Genomic DNA, 14,396 nt, shown 5'->3' with positions numbered 1-14,396 from the left:
TCACAAATAAGTAGAAGATAAAGAAATGCTTGGGGAGCACCAATGTTTAAAAATAAATATAAACAGGCTGTCTTATGTAAGGGGTAACCACTGCCACATGTTCTGAAGCACTTTAGAAAGGAAATGTGGCTTTCCTGTTCCAAACTTATTAAAAGTTGAATTCAGACAAATGAGCGCTGGAGGTGTATACTGTGCCTTACGTCTGATCCTTTCTGCAACAACAGATAAACTAGACAGCTACAGTAATCAAAGAGGATTATTCCACATCCAGAAACGGAGCCAGCTGTCAGGTGGAGGAACACACAAGCCGAAGGAGGCCTGTTGGCGTTTTTGAGAGTGTCTGCTTCCAGCATAAGGTTTACTTTATTTATTTACATTTTGTTTTATTTTTTTAAATTTTATTTTAAAAAATCCATTATTTATGAAACCGTTCTCTTTGGTCAGATATATACTGGTGTTGAAAACAGTTAAAACATGTAATGGTTATCTACAAAAAAATCTTTTCTGATCGTTGTATTCCCTCAATAGCATATGCATCTACACAGGTGCAAGGATATTATATTCCCCAAATATTTTATATTCAGAATTAAATTTTAAAGGACCATGTTTTCCATAGTTTTGGTCTGGTGAACAGGTTATTAAAAAAAAACCCATTAAAAGGGGCACAAGTCATCAGAATAGGCACCCAATATCACAATAGGCACCAACCATCAGAATAGGTGCCAACTGTCAGAACAAGGCATCAGCCATCAGAACAAGCACCAATGAGCAGAAGAGGCATCAACCATCAGAATGCGTGACATACTGTGGATTCCCCGTTGAACTTTCACTTCACTTATTCATTTATTTATATTGGAAAGGACTCATAGCTTTCTGTTTGATTCAGTGGGTTATTATCCATTACTCTCATTGTTTATTTTAATCCTCACATTGTCCCAGATTTGACCAGTGAGGACCTCTTCAAACTGGATTCTGGGTCTTTTTAACATGCTCCATCATTCTTAGAGCACTTTGTTACTTTGTAGGCCCCAAAGATCTTACAGGCTCATCTTGTATCTTCCCTGCCCCTTGGATTCTTTTAATGGAGAATGGCTTTGAGAAGTCAGATATGGGTGCTAGGTGTGCTCATTGCTATTGGGGTGCTCATTGCTCCTAGGCTGTCTCAGTGGACAGAACAAAAAGTGTGTGTGTGTATGTGTGTGTGTCTCACAATTACATTAATATTTATCTCTATATATTGAAAACCATTAATTTACATAATACCTCTAACTCTAATTCAAAGCCACAGGGCTCATTCTGGTTTTCTCCCCTTCTGTATTTGTAACTGCCTTCTTAATCAGTGAGAAAACTGGCTCCCATCATTCTTAATATATTTGCTTTGCTTGGTTGATCCCCCTGCATGGAGCCAACTTCCCATAGTAGGACACCCTCCCACCAGCACCTCATTCTGCTTGGGCTTTGGCATTCCACCTTGGCGGTTCCCTTTTCTTGTGTGGACACCCTCTTCATTGTATTTGGGCTCTGACACTGTGCGTTGGGCTACTAAATCCCTGCTCCCCTGTATGGTTACTCTCTTTGTTCTGTTCTGGCTCTGACATCCCATGCCAGACCCTCCCCACCACGGGGTGCTCTGCTCTCACAGTGCTGGGCTGCTCCAATAGCTGCCCTACCCTGTGCAGATGTACTCCTCCCTACTCAGCTCCAACACCCACCTGGTCTGCCCCTTATGGGGACATCCTCTCATTCCACTTGGGCTCCAACTCCCTGCTCTTAGCCTCTGAGACTCCCTAACCCTGGCCCATCCTCATGAATGCTGAGTCTCTGGTGATGGTGCCATGCCTCTAGACTATAGCAGTTAATCAGGTGGCCCTTCCTCCACAGTCCCCTGGTTCTGTGACTCGATTGTCTCCCCTGATTCCATTAGCTGTAGGGTGGTAACTTCTTTTGCTAGTCTTTGACTGCCTCAAATATCCTGTATTTTCCCTTAACTCTGCCCACACCTCTCTGTTACCTTCCCATTAAGATCTCTTAATGTGACTATCTGGGGGTGAACTCTCCTGCTTAGAGTAGGACTGATATGCTACCTTTCATTTTCTTGGTTCTCCCTTCCTGGAAATTTTATTAATTGGATAATGGATCATTTGCATTGATCATCTGTGCCTCTTATTTTTGCATAGGGTTTCCATCTTTTTGTGTTTTTGCTCTACATTATGAGACATTTCTTTACCTTCCCAATATTCCCATCCCTCCCAATAAAATATTTTTCAGTTTCAGCAATCATACGTTTAATTTTCAAGGGTTCTTTCTTGCTTTCTTGGTCTCATGTTTTCATAGCAATCTGCTCTTATTTGCTGGATTCAGCAACTTTGTTAATCTCCCTAAGGATTAATGGAAGTTTCTGGTCTCTTAACGTTCTTTTCTATTTCCTGAGGTACTTCAGCTTCTTTTGAGGCCAATTATTTTGTTTATTTATCTTGACGTTTTTTTCTTTTGTGCTGTTGACTTTCTGAATGTATGGGACTCTTTGGTTCTCTGTTCATAAGAATGGGAAAATAAATGGATTTTCCTGGATAGCTGATGAGGCTTTCCTCTGCTATGTGTCTTCCAGGGAAAAAGCAAGACAGCTACCCGGGAGCTCTCTGTATGGGCGACATACTTGTCAGCTTCCCTTTAGAATGAGCAGGTGGAAGGTCAGGGATATTTCACAGAGGGCTGTGTCTCCAAGAATGAGTAGGAGTTTTCCAAGTGCAAAATGAGCTCAATGAGTCCAGGTTGTGGAAGCAACATCTACACAAGCCTGGATGTGTAAAACACAATGATATTCCCTAAAAATGAAGAGTTTATGTGGAGAAGGAGTCTGGGGGAGGCACCTTAGGAAACCTTAAGGAGAAATAGTGTCAGACTGATTTTATTTATTTATTTATTTATTTAATCATTTAGAGTTTGTTTTCAAATTTTTACTAGGATATAATTTATATATAGCCCAGTGCAGATATCTTAATTGATGAAGTTATGTGTATTTATACACTCAAGTGAGAAGCACGCAGATGGTGATATAAAACATTTCCATCACCCCGGAAAGAGTGTCAGGCTGACTTTACAGGCTCCCATGGCTGAGCACGTAGAGCCTGTTAGGACCCTGTTGGACTAATTCAGGAGAGAAGTGTGGATCGTGCCGTGTGGCTGGAGAGGTTTTCAACTAGAATTGGTAGGGACTGCTCATTAGCTGTGGGTAGGGAGCTCAGGGAGGTGGACAGGCACATAGGACACAGGAATGATAACAGCAGCCACAGATCTCCAGGATGTGTTTCCTGCCAGGGACTGTACTAGGAGCTGTTTGCATCTCATCTCATTTTTTCTCAAGCAAGATTTTATTACTGGCTCCATTTTACAAAAGAGAATCTGAGGCTTAGCGAGTTGGCTCCCACGCCCGGCTCCTGACCACTCACCACACTGGTTCTCAGGATGCTCAAAGTAACAGCAAATTGCCAGCAAGGAAGTGGATTGGGTCCATCTTCGCTTCCTGACCCTCAGCTTTCTCCATCAGACCAAGGACAGCATTAATTGACCTTGCAGTGGACTGAGAGTTCAAACTTTGAGCTGTCGAGGGCCAAACACACCTGTTTGACTCCAAGGTGATTCACGTGGAACATTCCTAAGGGGGCAAGAAGTGAGGTCTGTCACTAAGCTATTAAGGAAGGACAATGTCTAGGAGGTTGGACAAAGCCAGACACTTTTATGGTGCAGGGAAAACCCTATTGAGCCCCTTCCCCAGAGACTGCAGAATGCAGCCTGGCCACTGGCAGGACCTCCCAGACTGGGGTCCTGGCCCCAGATGCCAGTGAGTGGGGAAGTACAGCTCCCGGTTTCTTGCTCATGGGCTTTGCTTTCTTGGGGAGCTCCAGATATTCTTGCTCTGCTCTGTTCAGGGCTCAGCTGCCACCAGGGGTTGCTGTTTCCTTCCCCGGCTGAGCAAAGGGTCTGATAGTTAGCTCCTGCTGTGTTGGTTTAACTAGGAATGTCTGCTATCAGGCACTCCTTCCCCTTCTCGGGGGCTCTCCGGTGCTGAAGAAGGAGTTCGGACTTTGGGTTCAAACCCCAACCCAACCATCTACAATTTGGATGACTGAGACAAGTCATTCCACTTCTTCGAGCCTCAGTTTTCTCACCTGTGAAATGGGATGATCATACTTCACAAGGTGGGAGTGAGGATGGAATAAGAGAAAGTGCTGCTGCCTGGCGCGGAAGCTGGTCACTATTTTCACTGCTCCCTCAGCTGCTCTCTGATCCATGGGGGCTCGGGCTCAGGCCTGGGAGCCCTGGGCAGTTGCTCAAAGGGCTCACCTGTAAGACCTCAGCCCTCGGCCCCAAACAGCTTCCCCACGAGGAGGAGGTGTCACTGTCTGAGTTCTTGCCCACACAGAGAACAGGTGTCTATAGGTGAATGGTTTCTGGACAGGAAAGACTCTTCACTTTATTATTTTTTACTTTTTTGGCCGCGTTGCGTGGCTTGTGGGATCCTAGTTCCCTGACCGGGGATTGAACCCCTGCCCCCTTCAGTGAAAACACAGAGTCCTAACCACTGGACCACCAGGGAAGTCCCAAATACTCTTCACTTTAGACTCCTGGAAGCCATCATTATGATTAAGTTCCGCCAAATGCATTCCTTCCTTCCTTTGTCGGATGCTGTCACTGTATATGGACCCATGCTGGGCTCTGAGGGCAGAGACAAGGAATAGTGCCCTAGACACGGGGAGTATGTTGTGTAAACATACAAGCAGGCTTTGCCACCTGCCTCTGCAGCAGAGCACAGAAGGCTGCGGGAATGCGTCATGGCACAGGGGACCTCGGAGCTGGGCTGCGAAGGAGGAGCAGCATTTTCCCAGGCAATCAAGGCGGGGACGAGAGTGGTCCTGAAAGAAGACATGGCAGCTGCAAACCTGGAGGGGCCAGTGAGCAGAGGCGTGGGTGTTTGGCAGACTGGATCTGAGTGTTTCTTAGCTGAGTGACTTTGGGTAAGTTGCTCAATGCTTGAGTCTCACTTGGCTTCATCAGTAAAACAGAAATAAAAATGCCCACCTCTCAGGGCTGTTGTGATGTTCCAATAGGGTAATGTCTGCAGAGCCCACATGGGCCATAAATGACAGCTGTCATTCTAGAAAGGGCCACTGCCCACAACTCTGGAAACATTTCCATAGTCGGCACCATGGATGGTGCCTCTGGGGTTACTTGCTGTGTGGGGAGGAGCGGCTGGGAGGTCTGGGCCGTGTCCTGTGGGTCATGGGGAGCCATGGAAGGCTTTTTCCCCCCCCCCCAGCTTTATTGAGATATAGTTGACATATAACATTATGTACACTTAAGGTGTACAATGAGTTGATTTGATACATTTATATATGGCAAAAGGATTACCGCCATAGCATTAGCTAATACCTCCATCCCGTCACATAATTACCCTTTCTTTTTTTTGTGGTGAGGACATTTAAGATCTACCGTCTTAGCAAGTTTCAAGTATATAATACAGTATCATTAGCTATAATCACCAAGCTGTACATTAGATCCCCAGAACTTGTTAATCTTATAACAGGAAGTTTGGACCCTTTGACCAATTATCTCCCCATTTCCTCAACCCCCTGGCCCCTGGTAACCGCTGCTTTACTCCGCTTCTGTGAGTTGGAGCCATGGAAGGTTTTAGAGAAGAGTTGTGCATATCGGATACTTAGGAAGTGCCCCAGAAGCAAAGCCTACTTTCAGGAGGCCCTCCAAGTACACACATGATTTTTCCATGTGGCCTTCTGGAGGAAATTTTAAGTTAGTGTATTCAAAATTGGAGCAGCCTTTGTAAAAAACACTGTCCCGTTTCAGGCAAGTCCTGTTTCACGTGGACTCCAATGGAGAAGTGCTTTCTCACTTGATTCTTGTTGCAACAATCTTGGAGGCCTTTCCAGGATCTACCAGGGCCTCCCTGACTGTTCCCACATGCACCTCTGAAAGCCCTGACATTCTCCAGCCACACCGCCCTTCCGTGATCTCCAGTGAGCAAATGCCTCCAGTCTCAGGGCCTTTGCCCTTACTGTGCCCTCTGCCTGGCCCACATATCTAAAGCTGACCCATTTCCCCACAGCATCTCACTCCCTGCAATAACTTATTAACTTATTTACTTTTTTCTTGTCCCTGATGGGCCTTCTCCCCCCAGGGCTGGGAACTCCAGGATAACACAAGGACGGGAACTCTGTTTTGCTCAGCTCTGTGTCTAGCAGGAGAGCCAGGTTTATAGGAGGCCTGTAATTAATATTTGTGAACGAGTTTATGAAAGGCAGGTCTTCTTATGCGCATTTCATGGATGAGGACACTGGGGCTCAGAGAGAACACCAACAGGGCAGTTCCAGCCCGCTGGTGTGTAGGGTCGAGGTGGGCGTGGGGGAGGCCGGCGTGCGGGGCTGCAGCTCCTGGCGCACGGCGGACGGGAGGGCTCGCGGCCGCAGCTCCGGAGCAGGCGCCTGGGTCGCCGGCGGCCGACCGGAGCGTCCTCATGGGCGGTGCAGGCGGCAGACTGGGCGGGCACTGGCGGCGGCGGCGCGGGAGGGAGCCGAGCTGGCGGGGAGACGGGCAGGGCGGCTCCGCTCCGCACGCAGAGAGCGCCGGGCCGCCGGAGCAGGTAAGACCGGCGCGGGCCCCGCGATTTGCCCCGTGGATCCCAGGGGCAGAAGGGACCCGGGCCCGAGGGGTCCCTGGGAAGCCGCGCGCTGCCTCTGCCGGGGCCTGGGGAGGGGTCGCCGGGTGGGCTTCGCAGGGGCTCAGAGCCGCGCAACCGGGGCGGTGCGGGGAACCCTGCTCCTCGAGCGGACTTGGGCTCCTTCAGTCTCACCTGTCCTCACCTGTGTGCTGCCGGGAGAGGAGGTAAGGGGTGCGTGGAAAATGTGGGCGCTGCGGGCTTTAGGAGACAGAAGCTGTTTGCTGAAATTTCAGGAAACAAAGCAGACATCCTTCTCTCCATTCTTACCTCATGGGAGAATTGATATTATTTGTATTATCCATTAGTTTTCCTGAGTGCTGGGAAGGCAGGCTGCAGTGGAGGCCTCCCCCCTTCCCCCCCCCGGGTTGCAGGTGTTCCCACCTTGTCACGAGAGCTGCTTGGGAACTAAACCCGGAGACACTATTTCACTGACTTTGCACAATAGTCTGCCTTCCCGCTCCCAGAATCGCCACCCCCTGGGGTGTGCCTGGAGGACCTGAGGTCTCCTGGTCCTCACTGGGCATCTCTGAGGAATGCAGGGGGAAGTGAGGGACAGTCTTGGTGTGAGGGCCCTCGGGGGAACTCCAAATCACCCAGAAGGATCTGAAGTGGTCGGAGTGGCCCCAGCTCAGCAGCCCTGGGGAGTGGATGCGATCACCTTGAGGTGATCCAGGTGAAGAGTTGCATTGCTGGAGGCTGCAAGGGACAGACACTCGCTTGTGATAGCCCTTCAAGCCCACCTCTCTCCCCTGGGAGCTGTGCTCTTGTGTCTGCCCCGGCAAGGGGCCTCTGGGGTTCCGAACTGTGTCGGGAAGGAGGCAGCTCTATCTAGGAGTGTCATTCCATTAGGGACTCCAAACCCGCATCTGCTTGGGAAGGATGAGGGGCTGGAGAGGCTGGGCTGTCCGCAGAGCTGCCCCGGGAGGAGGGGGTGGTCTGAGCCAGCATGCTGGGGCCCGAGGCCAGGGGACACTGGGCAGCTGCCACCCCACCTGGGGCATCTTCTCACTTGGCCGAGCCACATCTCGGCACCCCCAGGTGCTCACCCAGTCACGCTTTGTTGGGGACCTTGGATGTCCATCTCCAACCCTGCCTCTACTGCTCCGCCTACCCCCCGTTAGTTCACCTCGTGCTTCAAGACAGGCCCCGCTCCTCTTTCCTCCTTTTCAAAATCTCTCTGTCTGGCAGGGCCTGGTGCAGGGGGCTTCAGAATCAGACTGACCAGGGTTCCAGTTCAGCTTTGTCACTTACTGACTGTGGGGACGTTGGCTAGGTCCCTTCATCTAACTGGGCCTCAGTGTTCTCCTCTTTGAAATGGGGCTGATATTAGATCCAACCATATGAATTTGCTGTCTTTGCAGGTTGAAAGTGGTTGGATACTGGCAATTTCATATGGTTCAGCCTAGTAATGCCTTCCTCCCAGGGCTGCGGTGTGCATTAATGCTCAGGGAGATGTCTTGTGCCCAAAGCTCAGTGAAGGCTAAAGTCCCTTCTGCCCTCCGTCTCCCAGCAAAGTGTGCGGTCTCCAGGGTGAGGCAAGACACCCCCCCTCCTTGGGCTCTCTGCAAGACTGGGCTCCCGCCTTCCCTCCCCTGCCTGTCTTTCCAAATTCCCCTTCCTGCTCCTCTGGGTATGGCAGGCTCAGTTGCTTCCATTCTCTCCCCAACCCCCGCCCAGGTACAGCCCCTGAGGCTGCTTGGGCCTCCCATGTGTCTGCGGGACCAAACTCAGACCAGAGTCACCTCTGCATGCGTGCTGCCACTGCCTTCTCCCTACTGCCCCTGTACACTTTCTACAGAAGGAAACCAGCTTTCGTGCTGACCTGGGGCTCAGGGGATTGAATTATTACTGCCTTGCCCCTGGAGAATGCTTCTGGAAATCCTCAGTTCCTGTGTACAGAGGGCCTTTCTGGGGTAGGGGCTTATGGAGTGGTCCCCTCCCTGGTGTTCCCTTCCAGCATCTGCAGCTCTGGAGAAAGATGCAAGGGCCAGCTGGCAGTTCTGCTCCTTTCTTGGTCCCCCAAAGATCTCCTTCCCATGTTGATGCTCTCCCAGCCCCAGCACTTCCCTCCTCTGCCCCAGTCCCAGAAGCTGCTGGGAAGGGCTGATTTGGGTTCAGGCATCTGTGTGGTCTAATCAGCAGGGACTGGTGTGGGGTTTCCTGGCTCACTGGTGACCATCCCTTGTGTTAGCTCTTTATGGATTCTCTGAGAAGAGGGCTGCAAGCCAGGCAGATCCCCAGTGCTGCCTTCAGCCCTCCCCCTCCTCCTGTCTTGGCCCTTTCCCTCAATCTGTTCTCTACATCCAAGTGACCTTTCTGGAATGAACTTGGGCTTGGTGGCAGCCTTTCAGCAGCTCACCCAGCATTCCTGGTCTGGCCCACCTCACCAGCCCATCTTTTGCCACTCCCTTCCACCTACTCTAGGCTCTAGTTATTCTGAACTGCTTACTGTTCTCTAAGGAGGCTTTCTTCTTTCCTGCCTCCTTGCCTTTGTACCCTGTTCCCTGTACCTTGAATTCCTTCCTCCACCTTGTCTATTTGGATAGTTAACTCCTCTTCATCCTTTGAGCCCTGGATCCATGTCCCCTCTTCTCTCATCTCCCTGCTTCCTTCCTTGATCTCCCAGCTCACAGGCATTCCATTCATACTAGTTTTGGCGATGGCAGTGTGGCATTGAGGTTCATCTGTGTTCTTGGTGGCTAGTTCCTCTGGTCTGGGAGGGACATGGCTGTATAAGTCATCTTTGCAGACCTTGTTTCTAGCGTGGGACTTGCTACATGCTTATTGAGTGAATGAATGAATGAAGCAGGGAGGATTTTCTGGAGCCCTCCCCATCTAGTAATGGCACTCTGATCATGCTGAGCTTGGCCAGTTTGGAACCAATGGTGTTGTTTCCCATTGTTGACCCAGCCCTGGCTGTTGGTCAACCAGAGTCTTGGGTTTCCATCTTATTTGCTGCTTCTGAGCACAGTGTATCTGCCACAGTTTCATGCACCTATGGCTGTTTTTTCACTCAAATACTGGACCTTATATTTCGCCCTGGTATATTTCATTTTGTCACATTCAATTCCAAATGACTCTTTTTTTTTTTTAATTTTATTTATTTATTTATGGTTGTGTTGGGTCTTCGTTTCTGTGCGAGGGCTTTCTCTAGTTGCGGCAAGTGGGGGCCACTCTTCATCGCAGTGCGCGGGCCTCTCACTATCGCGGCCTCTCTTGTTGCGGAGCACAGGCTCCACACGCGCAGGCTCAGTAATTGTGGCTCATGGGCCCAGTTGCTCCACGGCATGTGGGATCTTCCCAGACCAGGGCTCGAACCCGTGTCCCCTGCATTGGTAGGCAGACTCTCAACCACTGCGCCACCAGGGAAGCCCCAAATGACTCTTTTTGCCCGAAGACTGTGGTACCAGAAAAATCCTCTTGCCTCTGGGATTGGGTAGCTGAAATAACCAGATTATAAACTGTCATTCGAATTCATGACGATCTTGTACGTGGCAAAATGTGACTCATCTTTATAAGCCAAATTAAATGTACAGTGAGTGACATTTTTGACGGCTGACAAATAGGTTTTATTGACCTCTGGTTAATTTTGGCTATACCCTGTAAAAACTGTCTCTAACTTAGCACTTGAACATAAAGAACATATATAATGTTCACAGTTCACAAATAGACACGACCATTATAAGGCCTTAAAGAATATCTGAAATAAGGTATTCCTCTATGAACAGTACTTATTAAAAAGGGGGTCCAAGGACCATGTGCATCGGAGACATATGGGTCAGTTGTTAAAATACAGATTCCTGGGCCCCATCCTGGACTCACTTAACTGCATCTCCTGGTGAGGGATTCCGGAATCTGTGCTTTCAATCTGCTCCTAGAATGATTCTGATGTCTCCTGAAGGTTGAGAACTGCTTGTGGGATTAGTGATGACTAGAGAAGTCATGAGGAAGGTGAGCCCCAATGGTGTGTGATGATACGGTGGCGCTCCATGTCAAAATATCTGTCATTGACGTTACCACCTGGAGGCTCTGGAGTCCAAATTCCAATTAAGTCTTGGCAGAGGGTCCCTTGTGTTGAGGCACCAGAGGAAAACAGCCAGGCTGGGCCGGGATATGGAGGTATGGCCCAGGCTGGTGTCTGGGAGCTGCAAGCTGTGACTTGAGCATAAGCATGGAGGGGACCCATAGGGAAGGCAGTGGGCATCCCTTGACCTTGGCCTGGTGTGTGTGTACACATAGGGGTCAGGAGGAGAGAGCTGGTGTGCTGATGCCCCAGTCTTTGCATACCTTGCTGTCTTCAACTCTGCCATGTGTCACCTGAGAAACAAGGCTGGCAGGGCAAGTAGGGGCTGAGACCAGGAGGGCACACTGTGTGTCAAGCCCCGAGGTTTTTGTTCTGTCCTAAAGGGGGTGCCATGGAAGGACCTGAGCACATGGCAGAATGTGTTGCTGTCTCTATTTGCATAAAATGTGATAAGGGGATTTCTACCCGTGTTCCCTAAATAATTCTGTCCCTGAACACTGCATACAACAGTCCAACTTCTTTATCATCAAAATAGCCTCAAACTCTGAGGTCAGAGGGAATTTGTGGAACAGGTTCTGAAGTCAGACAGACCTGGGTTTGTATCTGGGCCCCATTACTTATTAGCTGTGTGACTATGGGCAAGTTGCTTTACATCTCTGAGTTTCAGGTCCTCTAGATCTCAGCCTTGGGAAGGAAGCAGCCATGAACCTCTCTACCTGGTCCCCACTCTTCCCTGGATTCCACACAGGAGGCACTATCCTTCAGTGCCGTTTGTCTTTGCTTTGCAGATGTCATCATTGAATCTCCTGGAATCTTTTCACATCCACCATGAACATCTCTCACTTCCTGGCCTTGCTGTTCCCAGAATCCCCACAGGGTCAAAACAGGAGCAAGTCAAGTTCTCTGTACACTTCATACAACTTCTCTGACTACTGCCAGGATTCCATAGACCCAATGGTCTTCATTGTCACCTCCTACAGCATTGAGACCATTGTGGGAGTCCTGGGCAACCTCTGCCTGATATGTGTGACCATTAGGCAGAAGGAGAAGGCCAATGTGACCAACCTGCTTATTGCCAACCTGGCCTTCTCTGACTTCCTCATGTGCCTCATCTGCCAGCCACTCACGGCTATCTACACCATCATGGACTACTGGATCTTTGGCGAGGTCCTTTGCAAGATATCGGCCTTTATCCAGTGTATGTCGGTGACAGTCTCCATCCTCTCGCTTGTACTTGTTGCTCTGGAGAGGCATCAGCTCATCATCAATCCAACAGGCTGGAAACCCAGTGTCTCCCAGGCCTACCTGGGGATTGTGGTCATCTGGCTCATTGCGGGCTTCCTTTCCCTGCCCTTCCTGGCTAACAGCATCCTAGAGAATGTCTTTCATAAGAACCACTCCAAGGCTCTGGAGTTTCTGGTGGATAAGGTGGTCTGTACTGAGTCCTGGCCACTGGACCATCACCGCATCATCTACACCACCTTTCTGCTGCTCTTCCAATACTGCATCCCACTGGCCTTCATCTTGGTCTGCTACGTTCGCATCTACCAGCGTCTGCGGAAGCGGGGACAGGTATTCCGCAAGGGCACCTGCAGCTTTCGGGCTTGGCAGATGAAGCGGATCAATGTGATCCTTGTGGTAATGGTGGCTGCCTTTGCTGTGCTTTGGCTGCCCCTGCATGTGTTCAACAGCCTGGAGGACTGGTACCATGAGGCCATCCCCATCTGTCATGGCAACCTCATCTTCTTGGTGTGCCACCTGCTTGCCATGGCCTCTACCTGTGTCAACCCTTTCATCTATGGCTTTCTCAACACCAACTTCAAGAAGGAGGTCAAGGCCCTGGTGCTGACTTGCCAGCAGAGCATCCCTGTGGAGGAGTCCGAGCATCTGCCTCTGTCCACAGTGCACACGGAAGTCTCCAAAGGGTCTCTGAGGCTCAGTGGCAGGTCCAACCCCATCTAGCCAGGTTTAGGGCTTCTCTCTGCCATGTTCATTACCAGCCTCCCTCACTTAGCTAAGTGGGCACGTTGCAAGCTGGGGGTGGCACTGGCTTTGTGGGGCCCAGATAGGGTAGCAAGAGCCTGTTTTTGCATCCATTTGCCTTGTGAAGCCGAGCATTCTGATGGTTCAGCTATTGTTCCTGGGAGAATTCTGAGTCTGGATTCTGCAGGTCACACACAGTATGTCGTGTATCCTGAGCAGATGCCAGAGCCGGAGATGGTCTGATTGATGGTCTGTAGTTCATTCTGGTAGCTCAGCAACAGATGCCCAGCACGGGAGCCCAGGGATTTCACTTCCACCGGTGAGGCTGCAAGGCCATGGTGGGGTGAGGGGAAGAACACGTGGAGTCAGAGTTCTGGACCTTGGTAAACCCCTAACCTCTGTGGGAGACGATGTTTGTGGATGGGCTTTGTAAGTGGTAAAGAGTTTTATGGAGGCAAGACAGTGGGATTACTGTATATCGTTAGCACATCCAGCTGCAGAGAAGGGACCCTGGCAGCCTGCTCGCACTCCTCTGCAGTAGGAAAATCAGCCCCGAGCAGCAGGAATTCCAGGGTTCACATCCTACTCCACCCTTTTTCTCTTTCTTTGCATCTGCCACCTTGAATGGAAATAAGCCTGCAAGTATCTCTCCTTGATAAGACTGTGGGCCCCTTGAGGGTGACATCTGTATTGTCAAAGAGCTTGGGTCCCCTATGCCTGGGACAGTCCCTGGCACAGGGAGAGAGCTCCAGAAAGATTTACCATGGTGACAAGAAAGGTAGCAGGTGTCCCTGCTGAGTGCTCAGCTGAGGACAGCACCCTGCGCCACAGTCCAGTGTAGGAAGGGCTCAGGCTGCTGCAGCCACACTCTCTCGCCTGCCCTTCCTTGCCTCCCAGGACCTCTCTTGACAAGGCAGCTGGCCAAGGACTCTGCGACCCTCCCCAGTCCACCCACTGCAGAGACTTTCAGTACTTAAGGCCATGACTCCAGCCTCCTTCGTTCCACGCTGCCCCTGAGCTGACTTGCCCCAGGTGATGTGTCACTGTTCTTCCGAAGCCTCCCCAGGACTTTGGGCCTCCCAGCGGCTTTCAGTAATGGCTGGGCCAGGGAGGGAGTTCTTAAAGTCTGGGGCACGGGCTGGAAGGAGCAGAGTGTCCCCCTTCCTCCAGCCAGCCTGGGAAACGGAGAAAGGGCTACGATGAGTGTGAATATCTCATCCATGGAGGTCAAGGTTCAGGCTTCTGGATCCAAGGCTTCATCTGTGTGTGGAACAGACAGCTTGTCCTTGCAGAAAGGGAAATGTCAAGATTGCTTGTGGGCCACCTTGGATGGGATGTCCAGGCCTGGTTGTACCTGCTCAGACCTGCAGAGTGGCTAGTGGCTGGACCCACCGTGGCCTCCTGGGGCAGGGTATTCAAGTCCCCAGACCCTTCGAGGGGCCTCACTGTGAGGCTCCTAGGGTTGGCTCTACACAGGGCATCTGGCAAAGGGCCAGGTAGCAGGAGCTTGAACAGCCACATTTGATCATCTCTCTGGCCTGGCCTCTGACCAGGAACCCGTACAGCTGACACCAAAGACAACGGCTCTTTGAGTCACCAGCTCCCTTCCTGGAACTGTTTGTTTTGCCCCAACTTTTGGTCACATCTCTCATTCCG

The 14,396-nt window shown here is 50.6% G+C and overlaps 1 protein-coding gene across 1 annotated transcript; it reads left to right on the top strand.

Moving 5' to 3' along the window:
- Window positions 1-6,632: 6,632 nt before the first annotated feature.
- Window positions 6,633-12,719, top strand: LOC132350903 (neuropeptide Y receptor type 4-2). Its single transcript, XM_059900495.1, has 2 exons — window positions 6,633-6,655; window positions 11,546-12,719. Exon 2 carries the CDS (start codon window positions 11,586-11,588, stop codon window positions 12,717-12,719), a length of 1,134 nt encoding a protein of 377 aa, XP_059756478.1. The 5' UTR covers window positions 6,633-6,655; window positions 11,546-11,585.
- The last annotated feature ends 1,677 nt before the right edge of the window (window positions 12,720-14,396 follow it).

The sequence above is a fragment of the Balaenoptera ricei genome, chromosome 16 (assembly GCF_028023285.1).
Source record: "Balaenoptera ricei isolate mBalRic1 chromosome 16, mBalRic1.hap2, whole genome shotgun sequence".
In the NCBI taxonomy this organism is placed as follows: domain Eukaryota; kingdom Metazoa; phylum Chordata; class Mammalia; order Artiodactyla; family Balaenopteridae; genus Balaenoptera; species Balaenoptera ricei.
This window is presented reverse-complemented; position numbering and strand designations above follow the sequence as displayed.

Bases quoted from the DNA above. Each gene is read 5' to 3' on its own strand.
- LOC132350903 (XM_059900495.1), top strand. From the start codon at position 11,586: ATGAACATCTCTCACTTCCTGGCCTTGCTGTTCCCAGAATCCCCACAG.